Below are 22,206 nucleotides of genomic sequence, written 5' to 3'. Positions count from 1 at the left end.
GTAAATAAAGTTGTTTACACTATATCTTAATCGTCAATTGTTACTTTGTAAGGATTTGAAGTAGGTGTAATGATAAACATTATTAATTGGTTTGATTAGGTATTTTGATTAGGCAGGATTTGCAGTGCAATCAATCAAATGATATTATTGTCCTACCAAAAACTCGTAACAGCCATTGCAAAATCAGTATGAATTTGGAATTTATTGCGTAAGAATACGGTTCTCAATTGAATGAGATAAATGGCTGTTACGGCTATTATGCGTAGTTAATCAGATTATACAATAGGATGCAATTCTAATTGACATTGACGCAGTTTTGCATTGTCACTTACGAAAGTAAGTTCGTTTCGTAGAATGCATACGTAATGGTTGGTATATTATAATAATATAATTATCCAAGTAATGCGTGCACGGTAGAGTAACGGTCAAGCCTGTTAGCATAGTAGTAAAAATAACTCTTTTTTTATATATTTTATTTAATAAAATTTTAACTTTAATAGTAAATCCCCTATTTAATGTTCAATTAAATGAATTGTCAAATAGTTTTCTCTTTTTACTGAATTTGATGGATAATATATTTAGGTTTAATGGTAACGCATTTATTTATTTCTGAGACTACTCAAAACGACAATACACAGTAAAGCTTAAATAAAAATTAAATTAAGTATTAAAACCAAACTACCAAAATACTACTGCAACTTTTTGTGGTAACTAGACTGTAAAACACCGAAGGCAAGAGAACCCGATCGCCAACACGTTGGTCTGACCAAATAAATGACCGCAACCGATGTAGACAGATTGTTTATTTGAGGGGTTCCAGTGACCACGATCCTCAGTAAAGAGGGACCGACCAGAGAGAGAGAGAGAGACTGTAAAACGTTATTTTAGCACTTTTATGTCTAATTTTATGAACACAAGTCCGGTAATTTTAATTTCGGCGCAAATCCAAACTAAAAACTAGAAATTACCTGAAAGTTCAACTTTCGCGATTTCGGGGTTGGTAATACCATAGTAAAAGTTGCTCAGTATAATCCCAAAACCTCCCTGGCAACGGGAATGCAGTTATTTTTTAGCCACCGTGTATAGGTACTATCATAAGCTATGAACTTTTAGTTTATTTGACATAATAATCGAAATAGCGCTAAGAACAGAAGGTTTCTTAACATGCTCGCCAGCCAACAAATTGGCAACATTACTGCCAAGTCACGTACTAGCGAGCGTTGCCAACCCAACTAGCTATTTGCATCACTATAGTTTAGTATACCGAATTGGTGATTAATTCTGACATTTCTGACTAACATTATGTATAATTATGGCATGGCCGGGCGGTAGATGATCGTAGAATTTCAAAAAGTATGCCTTAATGAATTTAGGGCAACATTCGAAATATATTTTTTATACCACGTCGGTGGCAAACAAGCATACGGCCCGCCTGATGTTAAGCAATCACCGTAGCCTATGGACGCCTGCAACTCCAGAGGTGTAACATGCGCACTATCTGATCTTGATTTGACAAATAGGTGCTCTAGAAATGGGTTATGTCAGATCAATTTCAAATCAATATACGATATTTAATGTTCGTTACCTATCCTTGTTTATTAACAATCGCTGGTTCTACGTCTATTACTAAAACAAAATAAATAAGAATGCATGTATATAAAGAAGGCTCAAAGATAAGGTGCGAAATGTTGACATCCGCAAGAAAACCAAAGTTACCGACGCCTTAACTTTCGCGCTAAAGAACAAATGGAAGTGGGCAGGCCACGTCGCTAGGTACGAGGATAACCGATGGACTCGGAGAGCAGTAGACTGGTCTGGGCCGACTGGAAAAAGAGCGCCACCCGCATGCTAGATGGGCAGACGAATTAACGGCAATAGCAGGCCGAGGTTGGCTTAACACAGCCAAAGATAGAATAAAGTGGCATACCTTGGAGGCTTTTACCCGAAGGGGGTCCATTCAACAATAATGTAAAAAATAATAATAATCATAATTTAATCTAAATTCTAATTTTAATTTTAATTTTAATTCCAATTAATTTTAATTTTTTTTTTGAAACTAATTCTTTCCAATTAATATGTCAAATTAACTACTTAGTAAACGTATACACTAAATAATTAATAAATTTAAAATTAAGTTCAATTGAATGCAACGTAATGATATTGTAATAATGTATTTATTTATTTTGCATGGAGGAATAAAAAGCTTTTTTATTTTATTTTTTTATTTATAAAAAAGGGTAAGTGTAACTAAATAAAAATAAAAATATTATATAATAAATTTATTTATAAAACAAGACAAACGTAAAATTTTACAGCTTTACGCACTAACAAAACGTCACTTTTGACACTGACACATCTAATCCATATCGTTTCTAGATCTATTAATTGATGCATCTTAAAGTTCGAATCGGGCAGTATGTTACGAGAAGCGAATGTTTAAGCGGGGCAGTTGTAACAGATTTGAGGGAATTCGACTTTGTTGAGAGCCACGTTGAGGAGGATGGGTTGAAAGACGTGTGTAGCCCAGGATGCCATGCCATCGGCGGCGCTTGTCACGTCATACTGTAAAAAAAAAACCACTGAAAAAAAATGCTTGTGGATCGAAAAGTTAAATCTATGCGTCGCGGGTCGCGGGCCTTGCAAAGAGTCGCAAAATAACTTTGCTGCCGAGCGAAAGACGCAGGAAACTTATGATTCAGAATCTTATTACAAGACGATTAAATTAACTGTTTATGATTTATAAATAACACATATTTTCGACGGGGGAGGCGAGTAGAACATTACTCGAAGACAGTGCTATTTAATATTTATCTACTATTGTCATTTTGAATTGAGATGAAAAGATTTACTAGAATAATAATTAGGTATGAATGACTCACGCTAGACCGGGCCGAGGCCGAGCTTTCGGCGCTTCGTTTTCTATGGAAAGCAACACGCTTAGAGGATATAACCAAACGGAGACGCCATGTCTATAATTTTCGGTACAAAATAGTCTGCCGTTTTTTGCGGGGGAGGGGCACATCAAATGTATACGTAAAGTCAAAATAGCCATGTCTGATAAACGTCAGTCCATACATGTGGTTGACACGTGGTTGACCATTGGCCGCCTATTTTCGACAGAGGGGGACGCCTGTTAATGACCACTCCGTTGGTTATATTCTCTAAGGCAACACGTGATCACCGATCAGCCATCATAGAAAATGACATGTCGGACGCCTCGGCTCGGGCACGGCCCGGTCTAGCGTGACTCATCCTTTATAGGTAGGTACTTCATACCGAGTGTGACAGCACTTGCGTAAGAGTCGTGGCAGGAGCGAAAATCATCTTGTTCGTGCTCCTTGCCAGAGTATCCATTGTCACCGTCGCGGAATATTCTTCAGTAAACATATTGTATATTACCTGAATAATAATGAATGAATGAATATACTTTATTTCAGACCAGGTCCATATATGTTTTGACGTGTAATGTATCCGTGCATTTACGAAATAAAGAAATATGAAATATGAAATATAAAATTAAAATTAAAATAAATAGAATTAAATTAAATTATAACATTACATTACATGTGTTAATACTACTAATTTAAAATATTTACATCACAACTCGCTTTGAGCTATTGTTCATTAAACATGTCGCTATTGGCGACATGTTTCGGGCCCGTCGGGGGTCCTTCCTCAGGCTCGAGTGCTCGCGGCGGCTGCACTCCGAGCACTGCGCGCGCCGCCCGCTTCACCGCTCGTGGCGCGGATAAAATATTTGGGTATTGCTTACTTATATTTAGCTTATGAACGTAGGAATTAAATATAGTTATTACCGCAAAGGGAAACTGAACGATGTTGTGTCTAAAGATCCCTGTGAAATGGTGGAGGCTGCCATCCTCCAACGTCACTTCGACGTCGTACCCCAACCTCACATCTGACATCCTCAGCGTAGCCTGAAAAAAAAAACACATTTTTATATAAGTAACGACTGAGAAACTTGATCTTATAGTGTTTCCTGGTGGAAAATTACGATAAAGACCAAGATGACAGGTCCAAACCGGCAACACCAGTCGAAAGGCTGCTCATTATTGGTTAAGCAGGTGTCAATTGCAACAATGTTGCCAATTTACACCTGTTAAATTAGTTATTAGGGTTTTTATTACTATTTGAATTATTTTGTGTTCGTTTGTAAGGATTTTATACTTTAATTTGTTTTAATTAATAAGATTTTTATATAAGATGCAAAATGTTACCTTAGACTTTAATAAAATGGAGTCTTGGCCGCCTCTGCTTCGCCACACTGATAATTGTCACCTGAGATTGGCAAATTAAACTTACATTGCTGGCCCCAATTTCACCACGGTGACAGGTGCGACAATTGTAAAATCACTGTTGCTGACGTCACAGGCATCCATGGGCTACGGTTACCACTTACCATCGGGCGGGCCGTATTCCTGTTTGCCACCATCATTGTATTATTTAAAAAAACTTTATTATATCGGAAAAACACAGACATTTCTTTTGCGAAGTTTCTGACAATTGTCAAGATTTAGAAGAATTGTAGGTAATTCTTGACAGGTAATGAGTTATATGTCGGAATTTCGTGACAATTGTAGTGTTTCTTGTGACAATTGTCATAAACTTAGCAAGAGAAATAAGTATCTGTTTTTTCCGATATAATAAAGTTTTTTTCAATAAAACAATGATGGTGGCAAACAGGAATACGGCCCGCCCGATGGTAAGCGGTAACCGTAGCCCATGGATGCCTGTGACGTCAGCAACAGTGATGTTTTACAATTGTCGCACCTGTCACCGTGGTGAAATTGGAGCCTGGTCCGTACTGTCATTATATGTAATTAGGTACCGACCGAAAAATCTACTGGAAATTGTCAGTGTCACAACAGGGTCAGGCAGGGTGACAATTGGCACAGTGGTAGAATGGGAGCCTGGACGTCCAGTTAACCTTTTAACCGCCATAAAAAATTCTATCGAGTGTGCTCATGTCGCCGGCGGTACGAAGAACGAAGTTTTGTCTTATTTTATCAGACCATGGCGAAATTAGTCCGATTTTATATGTTTTATACAGGATGGCCAAAAAATAAGTGCATTCCCGTTGCCAGGAAGGTTTTGGGATTATACTGAGCAACTTTTACTATGGGACAAACCCCGAAATGGTGAAAAAAAAATTTGGCTGTTTCATACATTTTGGCTGGACCATTTTCTATGGGAAGGTAAATTTTTTTTTCGCGATTTCGGGGTTAGTGAAAGTTGCTCAGTATAATCCCAAAACCTCACTGGCAACGGGAATGCACTTATTTTTTGGCCACCGTGTATATCAGTCTGCGGCGGTCAAAAGGTTAAAGTTCTAGACTGGAGTTTACCTGGGCAAACACGCTGGTCGTATTGTCTGTGTTGTCAAACCGCCAAATCTGTTGGAGGGTATGCTGAATGAGGTCAAGTTTCTGAATCGACGTGACGAAGCCATTTTTGAAGGCAACGTGGCCTTTGACTTTCCAATCGAATACATCTTCACTGTTGGTAGAAGAAATACAATATATACTTATGAAGAATTTAATGCTAACAGTGCTAACTACTGAGATTTAGAAGTAAAAGTTTAGGTGAGATGGGGTAAGAAGAACATATATATCATGATATAGACAAATTTAGCGGAACGCAAAAGCTTTAGGTGCTGTAATCCAGTATTTACATCTTTTTTTTGCGGTCCTCTAAAGGGCCCCGGACCTAAAGTATGGAAAATGTGGTTTCAGTTAAATATCTTGAGATTTTGATATGTTATAGATTTCAAAGCCCTGAACAAAAGTTTCTAGGGGTGCTACCACTGTTTCCGAGTCCCTTTCAGAGTTTCGACTGATTTTGTACTATTAACAAAGTACTTATGTATTTAGTACTTTCCAACAACAAGATTCAATTCCCAACTATTTATTTAAATAATTGACATTAGATTGAACCTATATTGCGATAAGCTGGCCATTTAGAGAAAGATAAAATCACTGCAATGTCGACTTCAAACGTATATTGAACTTTAAAGTACTAATACTTTGTTACCTAGTACAAAATCAGTCGAAACTCTTAAAGGGACTCGGAAACAGTGGTAGCACCCCTAGCGACTTTTGTTCAGGACTCTGAAATCTATAACATATCAAAATCTCAAGATATTTAACTGAAACCACATTTTCCATACTTTAGGTCCGGGGTCCTTTATCCATGAGTATAGTTTGTTTTGCTCAGGGCAAAACGAACACTATGACTATTCCAAAAAATGTTCTTCTTTTTAATATGGTGATATCCAAATAAGGTGTGAAAGTTTTTTTATAAATAAATAAATGTACTTAATAGGAGAAGCCGAATTATCCTGTCCTCCCACGTTTTCCATTGTTTCAGTGTCTTAAGTTTTTGCAGAAAAAATAACAAGTTGCCGGTACCAATTATACAGACTTGGCTTGTTTTTTATAATTTCATTTCAGATTTCGCTGATTCCGGCTCATTGACAGTTTCTTTATCTGGCGAAAATTAAATTACGAAATGTTGATAAGATAAAAAGAACGTTATTTAACTTTGAGATAAAATCGGAGATATACTATCTTCGTCTAGCATCTCGCATGAATGTTTTAAATTAAAGTTTAGAAAATAAGTACCTAAGTATTTTTATGTATTTTATAAATATTATGCTTTTTCCATAATTTAAGTCGATTGAAGGTCTTAAAATAATGTTAAAATTGTAAACGACGCATAGGTAGACCCATAACTATCAGTGCAGCGAGTGCACGGCGCGTACGTCACTTACGTAGTGGGCCGTTTTAAATATATTCAATATAGATACCTACCTACCTATATTCAATAAAATAAAAACGACTTACTCAATTTCAACCTGATGGTCAGGTATTTTCAAATTCCACCAGCCGTAAGCCTCCACATCCTTCATAGAAGTTTCCATGAACTCCATAATATATGGAATGTGGTTGACTAAATGGACATTATTCACTGAAAATAAAGAGCGTATACTACATATTTGTATATTGGTATATTTAGGCTGCGTTTTGACCAGAGATGTGCGTTGTGCGAGGATGCGTAGCGAGGGATGTTTTTGTTAAGAACCAATAGAATCACTTCATTTGTTTTCCTCGCTCAGCTTTGTTCTTAAAAAGACATCCCTCGCTATGCATCCTCGCACATCATTCTCTGGTCGAAACGCAGTAGTTAATAAAATATTTATTTAATAAGTAATAGATATCAACCGTACCATGTCAGATATCTCCGACAAATTAATAATAAAGTTAAAAACGACTGTAGTAGTTATCTACTTAAGTCAATTTGGGGAGAAACAGACGTATAATAATATTGTTTTTTTACGCTATTCGTAGTGCATAAAGTCAAAACTTGTACTAAAACAGGGTAACTAGCGCATCATTCAGCCATCATTGCTAAACTCATGCTTAAGTATTAGAGTCTGGCTAGCCCAAAAATTGTTGACAGATATTTCGTTGTTGTATCACCAATTGTCTATGATTAAAAAAAAAAAACTAAAAGTCAGTTGTCAATTTATGTCATGCATTCAAATTGATTGCGGTTTATGCGGTTAGGTCCCTTCGTATTCTGTGTACTCTCTACTCAATCTTGTTTGATCCGTCCGCCCCAGAGTATCTCCGCTCGAAATTTAAATTTGTTACCCCACGTCCAGGCACAGATCTCCGCTCTTCCCGTAGCCTTAAGCTCATTGTCCCCCAACATCGAACGGGTTTCATGTCCAATTCTTTCACTGTCCAGGCTATCAGGCTTTGGAACGGTCTCCCACTCTCTATCAGATAAGCGCAGACCAAATTCACATTCAAGCGCATGCTGCGCAAACATTTCCTTGACAAACTTTCTTCTTCGTCAACTTAGTTATTCACACAAGGTATATAATTATGTATATTATGTATGTAAGTCTATTTGTATTAAGTATATGTGTAAGTTTATCAACATAGTTTATATTCATATAGAGTCTTGTTTACAAATTCATTTACTTTAAAGACACTGCACCTACTTAATCTTTCTGGTTTGACCCATTGGTTGACTGGTAGAGAATGCCTTAAGGCATTAAGTCCGCCATTTGTACCTTCATGTATTGTGCAATAAAGATTAAAATAAATAAAAATAAATATAAGGGGTTTATTTTAAATAATATTAATAATGTCTATACTGAGTGAGGTTCGCAAACTATTATTTAAGCTCGTAAATAATTACGACAATGTGCGAAGTCGACGTGTAGCGTTGTATAACGAAAAACTGCAACGTTTACAACTCCTATACAAATGTAAACAAATTAGGAGGTTGGTGCTCTATAAATATTTTGATACTTAGCATTTAGCATATTTGGCATAGTACTTATGTATTTTTTTTTGGTGATGTATTAATATTACGGTATTATCGAGCTAGGTCTTATTTACTCTACATTTCATTTTTCGCCTTGTTACAATGGTATATGGTGAGAAAGTGTTAACATATGTGTTTATCGTTGACTGTACTTTACATAGTGGTAGAAATTATGTGAGCTGACTTTGAGTGCACGTCAACGTATATTTAACTTATATCCTTAGGTACCTTACGTGTGCACAGAAAATCAAAAATGTTTTCTAGTATCAAAACTATAATTCCTACTACACAAAGTGTGACCAGCCCAAGATTTTTTGAATTTCCCGCCCTAACATTTGTGTAGGTAATATTTCAGTAGCCAAAATATATTAATATACATTAACTATGCGACTATTTATGATACGGAAGAAGTTACCTAGGACGTATTTATTTTTCTTTTTACCTAATAAATATAATCATTATTAATGCACTTACCTGTAGTCAACAATTGTGAGAAAACCAGCCCACCGTTCAATAATAAAATACAACATATCAGCACTTTCTCCATTCTGCCCTCACTCAGACTCGTCTCGATAGTATTGGGTATTGGACGTCAGTATATGTTTGCGATTGTCGGAGGTAAGAGGTTTTGTGAATAATTAATTGACGTTATCGAGAAAGGAGATTATGATAAGAATTGCAATCATTAGTTATTTTATTTATCAACATTGTTAATGAAGGTGAGCGTAATAGAGTCGGTAGATATACGACTCTATTAGCTAGTTGCTTTAGTGATACTGTTGGTGATGTATAATATCATCATTGTCATATTCCATTGAGTGCAATAATGACGATGATTTTCCTAACCAATTTCGGCCACAGCGTCTGTGAACTCCGAAGGCATTTTTAATTATAGTTACCTATTAGAGTGTAGCTTTTTCACTCTCTGGTGTGCCTTTAGGTGGCTCACGTACCCTATCTTCCTACTAAATATTCGAACCTAAGCATTAAAAGAAACTTTCGACTTTGTAGTAAGGTTGTAAATAAGGATTACAGAATGCACTACCTAATTAAGTAAATAAGTTTCACTAATCTGCGACTTTATTTTTCATTAATTTTCACATTCGTTATGTATAATAAATCGTTATTATTGTTATTAATCTCACAAAGGTACTTATTTAAAAAAAAGTTGCTGTAGAGTCCGAAAACAATAGACTTTCATCAATAACGCTTAGGAATATATTGTTACCGCTAGGTACTTGACTAGTTTAACCTCGTAAGGCCCAGTGTGCATTACCTACATACAATATATACACTCTGTTTCAATCTAATTAAAACCTCTCAAAAACTACATAAGGTAGCATTTATATTGTTTCATTGTGTTATAAAACAAACGAAAGTCACCCTAATCTACTGTACAACAAGGTTCAAATTAAAAATAGGGAAACTTTGTATGGTGGGCCTTACGAGGTTAAAACTGTTTTCATGCCAATTTATCACGTGATTACGCGTTTAGTGAGGCGGTGTTCCGAAATCTTAAACCTATCATTCATAATTAAATATGAATTACACTGAATCGCCATTAAATTTGGATGTGACCATAAAATCGCATTAGGTCCATTTCATCCAAGCAGATTATCCTGTCAAGTTTGCCTAAATCGAAGTGACAGGAAGGCTGTCAAAGCTGTGTCAATTTGCGGACCTCTGTCAAGTCGGAATCCATGTCACAAAGATTTAAAGAAAGGGTTCAAGGTGCAAGCGCAGAGCGGTGTATACTTACGTACTGTGCTCCCCATAGATCAGCGGTCGGCAACCTTTTAGCAACCAAGGGCCACATAGCAGTTAACGAAGTGGACGCGGGCCGCACTTTGTTAATATTTATGACTTTATCAGACATTGTCATTTGTAAAAAAATAGCCAGGGAGGCTCGCGGGCCGCTAGTGAGAGGTTCGCCGCCGCTAGTTGCCGACCGCTGCCATAGATAACAAAAGTAGAACAGTGGTGGTACCTCTTAAAAAACCGAAAATAAAAACCGGACAAGTGCGAGTCGGACTCGCCCACTGAGGGTTCCGTACTTTTTAGTTTTTGTTGTTATAGCGGCAACAGAAATACATTATCTGTGAAAATTTCATCTGATCACGATCACGGTTCATGAGATACGGCCTGGTGACAGACAGACAGACGAACAGACGGACAGTGGAGTCTTATAATAGTAATAGGGTCCCGTTTTAACCCGTGGGTACGAAACCCTAAAAAATTGCTTCCATTAAATTTATCATAATTTCACCAATGTCAATAGTGGTGCTCGTAGAGCATGACGTTGTTCGGTAGTTGCTTTTAGTAAAATTATAGCTGGATTATTGTGTAAAGGATGACTCACGTTAGACCGGGCCGTGGCCGGGCGGGAGCTTCCGGACCTTCGTTTTCTATGGAAAGCACAACGTGATCGCCTGTCATGTCATAGAAAAGTAAGCGCCGGAAGCTCCGGCCCGGACACCGCCCGTTCTAACGTGAGTCATTCTTAAGCAGTGACCAAATTTTGTGCTACATTCATGCAAACATTACTTTCAGTGTATCCTCTTATGCCTTAGGCTGTTAGCATAAACACCTGAGCCACGGAATACTAATGAACTTTTTGTATTAACCCCCGAATTTGAGGGTTAACTTGTCAGATTAGACATTTGAAATATACAAATCCTTTCGTGGATTTAAATATGAGATTATGCAGATCATTTGCAAATTATTAGCCCTTAAGCCGACCACTGACTAACAGGCCGCCGGACGATATCGGCCTGTCAGTTAGAACAAAAATTTTACAGTTCCGAACAACTGACCGGCCGATATCGTCCGGCGGACTGTTAGTCAAAGGTCAGTTTTAAATTAGGCTAGCTATTCTTTACAATTAAGAGCCCATCAACGTGCACACTAGCGCCACTGCTAAATAATCGTGATGATTTAAATTTAACGAAAGATATTTAAAAAAGGGGCCCGCTTCGTACTGTATTTTGTATTTAAGTACCTTTTGAATACAGTAAACTAGTTTTTATGTTTCTGGATTCGTCAATCTATGCGTCCAAAGTTAAAACGGCCGTTTTTGTTTTGAGTCCATAGATTGAACAGGTTGAATAGGTTAGGTTTGTTTTATGGCAATCCTGAAAAGTTACGCGTTTCTGAGAAAAACCAAATTATGACTAACGACCCAAGTAACATTTTAGTCCTATAATTTTAGTTTTTATCGCTAAAAGCTTGTATAGACGTCGTATTAAGGTTTCAGAGATGACCACCTGTCGTATAAAAGCGCTTGGCAACACCTTTTTGCTCTATAGGCTTATACAGCTAATATATTCTATAAGCAATTGATGTAAAGGTTTACATCATCATTTTATAGAGCCGTTACAGGCGTGTACTATAACAGGTTCAAATATAATCACTATAGAGCAATATTACTGTATAATAGTATTTGGAATCACTTTTATGCAACTAATTTGCGCTATTCAGGTTCCCTGCCAAGCCGCTATAGTTTTGTGTTTTAATAGTGACAAAAACCCAACTATACAACGATTTTAGGATATAGTGGCTTTAGAGATGACTGCTATAGTACATAATACTTTAGTAGTTTGCGCTATTAAGGTTCCCTGCAAGCCGCTATAGTTTTGTGTTTTAACAGTGAGAAAAACCCAACTATACAACGATTTTAGGATATAGTGGCTTTAGAGATCACTGCTATAGTACATAATACTTTAGTAGTTTGCGCTATTAAGGTTCCCTGCAAGCCGCTATAGTTTTGTGTTTAAACAGTGACAAAAACCCAACTATACAACGATTATAGGATATAGTGGCTTTAGAGATCACTGCTATAGTACATAATACTTTAGTAGTCATATGAACACTATTATAGAACTGTTTTGCTCTATAGTAGCGTTTTTGGGACATATTTATAGCGTTAAAAAGCGCTTTAGTAGTTTTAAAATCCCTATTATATCTCATCGCTGTAAACGTCACAATGACTCTTTTATATCACAAAACTGTTGTATAGTGGTTTTGTTTTTTCTTTTAAAAGACAACAGCGTTATAGCTGAGTTTTTTTGTCTTTTATAAACCGAGTTAGATACATAAAGGTAGAAAACGACTACTTGTAAATGATCAATTTGATCTGTAATGGCTACTTATATCTTGCTTATATAAGTTCAGGCCTAAGCCACATAATGTGGTTCCGTACAAAATATTTTTATATTTTAATGAATTGATAAAAAAGACCCCAGTGATATTAGTGATTGTAGGTGAGATTTATCATCAATGATTTAATACAAGCATAAAATCGTGACGGTTTAGATATTTATCGACATCCATTATTAGCACATTTTTTTTACCAATCTCATTGAAAAAGGAAACAACAGTAATGACTACATCTAAATTTAAAAAAAATCCTATATCTTTCTAAAGAGTTTGTAGGTGCAACTGGGTCACAGCAAAATTCTTTTGGAACCCTAATTTTAATCATGATGGCGGTGAATATTTCGTCCTAAGTTCTATAGTTAGCCTATAAAAGCGTCGGATTTACTTCTTGGCTGTATAGTAGTAACTATGGTGAATATCATAATATTTTATTAAATTATTTTATTAAAAACATAAATAAATCGAGGGGGCATTTAAAATTCCTCATTAACCTAATACTATTCTAACGGTAAAACTTCCGTCCCATATACTTTTTGCACTAAAGACCGAATTATTCGACATCTAAATGGCGCATATTAATATAACGTCTTTATTTATCACCATTTTACTTAGTACCGTTTTTGTGAAGTAAACACACAACAAGTAGTAAAGGAACTATGAATTCTACAATAGTATAAAAAAGCACTATAATAGAATTTCAAATACTACTATAGTATAAAACAAGCACTATAATGGAATCTCAAATGCTACTATAGTATAAATTAACACTATAATGGCGTTTCTGACAACAAATTAGCACAAGAGTCATGCATTACATCACTTTTATAGACCTAAAACGTCACGGCTGACACTGCTACAGGTCTACTATATCACTGAATGGCACTAAAGATACGCCATTTCGGCTTTATACAACCTTCTTAGGTCTTTTATAGGACCTTAGGTGGTATTTAGGAAACGTTCTATTGACCACTATAGTACCACAAATTGTTACTTGGGGAAAATGCGGACAAACAATACATGATGACTTAAAACTTTATGGGAAACAATAGAGACCTAATAAATCCCTTTAAGAATATAAATGCGTGTCCATATAAAATCTAGTCCATAAATCTAACCTCTTTAAACTTGCAGCCATGTATGATTATCTCTACCTCTTTGGCTATTACAATAATCGAGTGAAAAGCGGTACCGCAGTACCCTTATCCATAAGGAAACGGTAAAAAAATACAACAATACAACTGTATTGTAATATTTTACTACCAAGACTCAGTCTCACTTTTTAGGCTTTATTATACGGAGTAGGTACGAAGTTCATTGCGGCAGCAATAATGTTTTTAGGTGGGTAAATAAAGAAAACAAGAGAAACTCTATTTTCGTGAATTCACAGACTGCACCGTTAACAATCAAACTATCTTTAAAACAATCCAAACTTTTGACGGCTAGCGAGATATTAATGGTAAATAGTAAAAAACCTCCCCCACAGAATAACCTACGAAATCGTCTAGACGGCAGCGACATCTGCTGCGGGTTTTTGTACTTTTGTACTCGCTTTATTGTCACGGCATTCATCCGAAGTTCCGTTTCCGTAGATAAGATCATGTTGATTCAATACTGGGTGATTTTGGAGTCTTGATTCCGAATGTCAAAAATGTATTAAGAATGGTAATAGATACTGAACAAGGTTTTCTATGGGGCCGATAAGAAAATCATGAAAAAAAGACTCCGAGCCCCAGGATTTTGTGGTCAGTCCCATGGGGAAATTTGTTTAGTATAAATCAAAGAGAATTTAGCCTAGAGGAATATTGTCAAAGTAAATTATGTAGTCAGTATATTTCTTCGACAGAAATGATTAACACTATTAGAACGCCATTTGACTGTGATCCTTATTTTTTCACTGATATGTGTTAAATTTGTTCAATGTCACGAGTGTCGATGATAGGTCAAAGGTATGGTGCCATCTTTTCGAGCGATGGTGCCATACCTTTGGCCTACTCTCGAGTAGATGGCGATACTTTTTGACATTTAACAAATTTAACACATATCAGTGAAAACATAAGGATCAAAGTCAAATGGCGTTCTAAAAGTGTTAATCATTTGTGTCGGAAGATGGTAGTACCTACTCGTAAATGTACTGACTATGTACTTTGACAATATTCCTCTATTTCAAATTCCGTTTGGTATGAATAGTAGGAAGACATCGTCCCATGAATGTTCACACTTTTCTCACCCTTTGTGTTTCTCTCACCACGCACTTCACACTTAGCTAATAGGTACGTCCTGCGGGTTGGGTCCACCTACCTTAACCGGACTATCAAATTTTCATAACCGCTGTGGTATCACTGATAAATATTCACAGCGAGCGACACCCAATCGCACGAGTTTTAATTGCGCCACCGATTATCCCACAGACCGTCGCATACATTTGAATACGGGAACGTTGGTTTTATTTGTTCTTGCGATTTGACGGTGATTGAATTTGCTTGTGGTAATTTATATTGGTTAACTGTTAAATTAAGGTAATTCTACGGTTTAATTCATGTTTTTGCTGCGAGGCGTGACACACGCGACGAGCTGACGAAGTGAACCGGTGCTTAAATAGCACTATTACCGTAAAAGTTTTTGGCAAAAATTCCATTTTTAGTACAAGCTTTTATCGCTGACTGTACTTTTCTTTCAACAGGCAACTAATATTCATCGAGAGCATTCTAAAAACCCCAAACACAATTAGGTTGCGTTGTTTTATCACAGAGTTCTTATGGCCACCTTCTGTCTCCATCATCAGATCAGCTCGATGGTACCATAATATTGCATTGTCATCCGATTTATACATGAATGCAAAATTTCACCTCAATCGGAAACACTGAACTGTGACGCGGTGGGCAAAGTTATGTTAAAGGGCAAAGTGTTATAGTTTTACGGTAAGTAGTGCTTGAAAATGGAGACGTAGGCTCTCCGAAACACGTAGCGTCAGGAGCTTGCGTTCTGAGGGTCTACCGCGAACCACCCCAAGTAACAATTTGTGGTTCTATAGTAGTCGATAGAACGTTTCCCAAATACCACCTAAGGTCCTATAAAAGACCAAAGAAGATTGTATAAAGCCGAAATGGCGCATCTTATGTGCCATTCAGTGATATAGTAGACCAGTAGCAGTGTCAGTCGTGACGTTTTAGGTCTATAAAAGTGATGTGATGATCACTTTTGTGCTAATTTGTTGTCAGTAACGCCATTATAGTGTTAATTTATACTATAGTGGCATTTGAGATTCCATTATAGTGCTTGTTTTATACTATAGTAGTATTTGAAATTGTATTATAGTGCTTTTTTATACTATTGTAGAATTCATAGTTCCTTTACTACGAAAATTGCTATCAAGTTTTCCATCAACTGTTGTGAGTGGTTTTGTTGTGTGTTTACTTCACGAAAACGGTACTAAGTAAAATGGTGATAAGTAAAGACTTTATATTAATATGCGCCATTTAGATGTCGAATAATTCGGTCCTTAGTGCAAAAAGTATATGGGACGGAAGTTTTACCGTTAGAATAGTATTAGTTTAATGAGGAATTTTAAATGCCCCCTCGATTTATTTATGTTTTTAATAAAATAATTTAATAAAATATTATGATATTCACCATAGTTACTACTATACAGCCAAGAAGTAAATCCGACGCTTTTATAGGCTAACTATAGAACTTACGACGAAATATTCACCGCCATCATGATTAAAATTAGGGTTCCAAAAGAATTTTGCTGTGACCCAGTTACACCTACAAACTCTTTAGAAAGATATAGGATTTTTTTTTATTTAGATGTAGTCATTACTGTTGTTTCCTTTTTCAGTGTGATTGGTAAAAAAAATGTGCTAATAATGGATGTCGATAAATATCTAAACCGTCACGATTTTATGCTTGTATTAAATCATTGATGATAAATCTCACCTACAGTCACTAATATCACTGGGGTCTTTTTTATCAATTCATTAAAATATAAAAATATTTTGTACGGAACCACATTATGTGGCTTAGGCCTGAACTTATATAAGCAAGATATAAGTAGCCAATACAGATCAAATTTATCGTTTAAAAGTAGTCGTTTTCTACCTTTATGTATCTAACTCGGTTTATAAAAGACATAAAAACTCAACTATAACGCTGTTGTCTTTTAAAAGAAAAAACAAAACCACTATACAACAGTTTTGTGATATAAAAGAGTCATTGTGACGTTTACAGCGATGAGATATAATAGGGATTTAAAAACTACTAAAGCGCTTTTTAACGCTATAAATATGTCCCAAAAACGCTACTATAGAGCAAAACAGTTCTATAATAGTGTTCATATGACTACTAAAGTATTATGTACTATAGCAGTGATCTCTAAAGCCACTATATCCTGAAATCGTTGTATAGCTGGGTTTTTGTCACTGTTAGAACACAAAACTATAGCGGCTAGCAGGGAACCTTAATAGTGCAAACTACTAAAGTATTATGTACTATAGCAGTGATCTCTAAAGCCACTATATCCTAAAATCGTTGTATAGTTGGGTTTTTGTCACTGTTAAAACACAAACCTATAGCGGCTTGGCAGGGAACCTTAATAGCGCAAATTAGTTGCATAAAAGTGATTCCAAATACTATTATACAGTAATATTGCTCTATAGTGGTTATATTTGAACCTGTTATAGTACACGCCTATAACGGCTCTATAAAATGATGAAATAAACCTTGACATCAATTGCTTATAGAATATATTAGCTGTATAAGCCTATAGAGCAAAAAGGTGTTGCCAAGCGCTTTTATACGACAGGTGGTCACCTCTGAAACCTTAATACGACGTCTATACAAGCTTTTAGCGATAAAAACTAAAATTATAGGACTAAAATGTTACTTGGGACATTCGACGTGTTGCCTCGCTGTCGCACTTGTAGATTCGTACGTAAGTGTGACAAGGCAACACGTCGAACGTTATTACACTCGCATATTAGTGCAAACGGGATGTATAGAAAGTAAATTACGTTCTCGACGGCGTTTATGTCAGTGACAAACTGATGGTAACCGTACTTTTTCGTGCCCCTTGGGTAAGAGATCGCTGTAGTTGTTATTGAAATATTGTATTTTATCTAAGTATACATATCTACTCAGTTAATTACTAACAAATATGTTCAAAGATTCAAAGAATTTATTACACCGCGATTATCTTTTTTATTTAAACTTTATCTATTCAACTTTACACAAGTTACAATAAAAGTAAAAACATGCCTTGTGTGCCATAAATTTCCCTAAAGCATGTACTAGTGACCTAAAATCAAAGGCAACCCCACTTAAAGTTAAAGTGCCAACAGTGGCACATCACGAGGGCAAAAAGGGGAAAAAACGTCAAACGCACGTCCTTTTTAAGAGCTACAGGATGCAAAACTGGCACTTTCCGTGTCGTTTTAAGGTGCTTAGTATAATGCATGTAGCCCTCTGTGTCAGCGTTGTGTCGTAGATTACATAATACTCTGCTCTGTCGGTGCCGCTGGTACTTGAACTTAGGTTTTTAGCATGTATTAACATTTTTATACCTATTTTTGTGTATTAGAAATCATTGTCTTATAACAAAAGTGTTCCGTTTTGTTTTAGTCAGATTACCTATAGAATATTCTGAAGTTGTGCGTCCGCGTCGCGTTAAAAATGCCGAGGACGCTAGTATGTGCGCTATGAGGACGTGTGTATAGTGTTGCATAATATACTAGTATAATTTTTAAACATCTTTGCGAAATTTCATTACCTATATTCCCATGCTCTAATTTCTAGACCACTTTATTCCCACTAAGGCGATAATCCTTCCAAAACAGAATGCAGCATTAAAGAGCAGGCGTACGGAAATGTTCCATTACCATCGCGTATGAATATGTATGGACGGCTGTCCGCCGGTAATCAGGTTTGCGGCCGTTCTCGTGACGATGATTTTGAGGTGATTTTGATTTGAGTGCACCTTGTGTTCGAATTCGTGACTGAGGAAACATCGGTATACGTCAATCACATCAGATCGAAAAGGGCTTTCTTTCTATGTTTTTTCTTTATTGTTCTGAATCCCTTTAATACACAAGTTTCAGCGTCAGTTCAAGTTAAGCCATAACGAATATGGACGAAATCTGCGTTGTGGGTTTTGCTGTGGTCGTTATATAAGGTATTTATTATGTTTAACCCTCAATTAAGTACCAACACAAACACTTTGTTTTATTTTTCAAAAATCCTGAAGGGTAGTGAAATTTGATAGGTATTTTTTTAAATCTATAGTTGTATTGTGTCCGTTTTATCGGAGATAACTTAGACCTAATTTAATATAAATAATAAGTACCCAATTCAAAGAATTTGAAGGTTGTTTATTTCTTGCAGCATTTTTACTCTAATGGAGTCTATCTGATTTTTCTTTCTTATCATGTCTATCCTTTACTTTTTCACGGCTGATAAGATTTCCATAAAATTTGACATGTAGAAAGCTTAAGTCTAGGGATGTATATAGTCTACTTTATCATTAAAAATCCACTATTTGGCTGGAAGAGGGGAAATTTAACCACATTAAAATAGCTCACCTGCACAGACAGAACAGCAATTTTCTTCAACTCGTAAATTCACTTAACAAGTGGGGGGAAATAAAATTTTCTCAACTTTATCGGTTTTCGATCGACTTAACGGAGTTTAGAACCGGCCGTTAAATAAAGCCATAAACATGGCTTACAATGTTAGAGCCTTAGAGCCGTATAAACGTTTTTGACTATGGGCTATTGAACCTGGCTTTTAGCGGCCTAATGTTTTATTTATACTAAACTAAACTGTAATTTATTTGTTGTACACAAGGCTCGGAACCGGTTTTTTCTTCTTACAAAAAATACCGGTATTTTACGTTCTTTTTCGTTCTTTGGTTTATTATTTAATTTTTAATGGGACAATCTAATAGGTAATACAAAGTCGTTACCTAAATACATGATTCAGTCTTAAGGCTCCTCTTCACGTTGGGCCAACGCCAACGAGGGACGCAGCCATGCGGTAGAATGAGATAGCAATATCACTTGCTCCCTCTAACGCATAAATGCGTCCCTCGTTGGCGTTGGCGTTGGCCCAACGTGAAGAGGAGCCTTTACGTAAAGAGCATAAAATAATTTAAAATGTATTGGGATATTTCGAGTTTTACAAAAAAACCGGTTCCGAGCCCTGGTTGTACAGAATATATTTTATATTATGTAGTGCGATAACGATAAAAAAAAACCATTTGTTTTTATTATTACCGTCGCTTTAATATTGCCTAACCATGCCGCCAAACATTGCTTGGCTTGAAAAACAGTGGTACCTACTCTACCAAATTGCTATCTGTATTTAATTCTTGATAATGGGAAGAGGGTGACTGCTAAGAGTAATACGACATACACAGGGCCGTCTTAAACTATGCTGGGGCCCATGGGCACATAAGAATTTGGGGCCCTTTTGGAAAGTAAAGAAATCGAATTAGAATTATTATGGGTAGGTAATCAAATATACTGTTACTGTCTGTCCTTCGGGGCCCCCCGAGGATGGGGGCCCTGGGCACGGGTCCCGTGTGCCCTAATGGTAAAGATGGTACTGCATACACACAGGCAATGTTGAAGCAGTTAATGGTCCTAAGAATGGTACCCTCCATTTGGCATAGATCGATTTTTTTTCTACAATAAGTGTTTATCCCTTTACCAGGCTAAGGGATATATATTCCCCACATACGGCACTTCAAACATGTGTTCTATTTTCGATGAGTAAGACTGACATTCCATTGTAATTTTTGAAATGTCAGCCTGGTAAAGAGTCAAAGTATTTTTTATAACTTTATAATACATACATATGCCATTTAAAGTAAGTAAGTATACCTACTCTTTAACTGACTTCTTACTTAAACCATTTCCATGCCATTAATAGGGTACTTGACTACTAGTCAAATCAGTTTCTTTTTTTGAACTGTCAAAACGATTTTGCTACTGTGGAATTTATATGAAACACTAGCATGGACGTCACAATCAAATTACCTACTCTTTATAGTTTTATACGGGTTTTAAAAATTGTGTTTAAAAATAACTGCTGTCTACGTTTCTCTATTAATCTTCTGGTGCTTTATTTAATGCATGGTGTAAAATAATTTTATTTTAAATACAGTCAAATACCCTATTTGAGGCTCTGCATGTTTGCACAGAGTTTATTCTAAGTTCTACTTTATCGATTTTCAGGAGCAACCTACTTACTAATTCTTAGACTTATTCTTAATAAAAACACCTTGGAGGTACTTTTACTGTTCATAGTCCTTTAATTATTTTAAAACGTCCTGTAGGTATAATTTTAGTCATTAGTATAAGCGACAACACCAACGGAAAGGCGCAACTTGAATATAATGAATTAAAATACCATTTAAATACTAAAAGCGGCAAAGGAAATTAACGAACCGTAGAAAATGCCCACTGAGACCCCTTTTCATTACCGTTTTATCCATTTAAACATTTTGCATGGAAAACTGAGTGACATGCGTGCACTTAACTTACAACCTCCACTATCAACTTGAACTAACTCAAAAGACAAAAACATTCCAAAAAACAACTTTAACACGAACAAGTAAAGTCCTAAATGTAACAAACAGAACAGCGACTTAATCCTTTTGTTTTCCTGGCGCTAAAATACAAACTTATTTATTCGGTCAGAAGAGGTGCTGTCATCTATGAGTGTTCGCAATTTTAGTGCGCAACGCGGATAGTTAAACTTTTGTCCGCCCGCACAACTGAGTTGGCAATTCGCACTCGCCTTTGAGGGCTAACGAGGCATGGCTGGAAAAGCTTGAGAGGTGTTTCCCATATTTACTCTAGGAAGATGTGTTTATTTTTTTATAAAAAAATGTGAAGATTTTTTGTCAAAGGCTTTCCCTCTTAACATAAAGGGTGGGGATTAAAGATAAATAGGTACCAGCTAGTCTTAGCTACAACTCACTCAGCTTAGCGTTGTTGTAATTTAATGAGTTATCCTTTCCTTACTTTTTTAAATAGACCTACTAACCTACTTCTCCCATATACATACACCACAATACCATACCATACCATATCATAAATACCATATACTTAAAGCACATTTTTTTTTAACTGATGGATTGTTGCAAAATTGCATGAACATTCATGAAGTGACCGTGCACTTTTGCAGTTGCGTGTACATATCTAAACCATGATGAGGCGAAGTTTTTTATAATAGGTAGGTACTTAATTAGTTTGAACAAAAAAAAATAGAAAGTCTAATTGACAAAGGAAATTTAAAGGACCTTTGTCAATCAGACTTTCTATTTTTCTAAATAAATAACTAGTACTAAATCATAAGTAGGTAAGTAAATAAAAAACAGCTAATTCTCGGGAAGAGACCCTTTTCATTTATAGACCCTTAATTTTCCTAATTAATTTGTTGTATCTTACTAGTCATAGACTGACCCAGATGGACTCCGCAAACGCAGACGACGCCGCAGGCTTAAAAGTCATCCTTAATGCGACGTGTCTTACTGTGATCTATTTAGGGTAAACTATGTTACGTTACTCCTAATGATGTAAAGATTGACCTATTCAACTGGACTTTAGGCGCACACTGACAGCTTCGGTGCGATAATACGCAATAGAACTGCCTCATTGATGCGTCGCGTGCGTGACAGTTCCAACAGCCTCTTGCGCC

The 22,206-nt window shown here is 36.2% G+C and overlaps 1 protein-coding gene across 2 annotated transcripts; it reads right to left on the bottom strand.

Moving 5' to 3' along the window:
* Positions 1-2,320: 2,320 nt before the first annotated feature.
* LOC134799607 (uncharacterized) lies at positions 2,321-19,217 on the bottom strand. 2 transcript variants are annotated; one of them, XM_063772045.1, is made up of 6 exons: positions 19,083-19,217; positions 6,861-6,984; positions 5,364-5,514; positions 3,816-3,935; positions 3,277-3,399; positions 2,321-2,562 (listed from the first exon to the last, which is right to left on the bottom strand). In XM_063772045.1, the coding sequence occupies exons 2-6, from the start codon at positions 6,944-6,946 to the stop codon at positions 2,437-2,439; spliced, it is 606 nt and encodes a 201-aa protein (XP_063628115.1). In that variant the 5' UTR covers positions 6,947-6,984; positions 19,083-19,217; the 3' UTR covers positions 2,321-2,436. The 2 variants fall into 2 exon arrangements, with proteins under 2 accessions (XP_063628115.1, XP_063628114.1); XM_063772044.1 differs by lacking the exon at positions 19,083-19,217 and adding an exon at positions 8,830-8,958.
* Between the last annotated feature and the right edge of the window lie 2,989 nt (positions 19,218-22,206).

This window comes from Cydia splendana, chromosome 18, assembly GCF_910591565.1.
Source record: "Cydia splendana chromosome 18, ilCydSple1.2, whole genome shotgun sequence".
NCBI lineage: Eukaryota > Metazoa > Arthropoda > Insecta > Lepidoptera > Tortricidae > Cydia > Cydia splendana.
The sequence above is the reverse complement of the archived record's forward strand: the minus strand, read 5'-3'. Positions and strand labels throughout refer to the sequence as shown.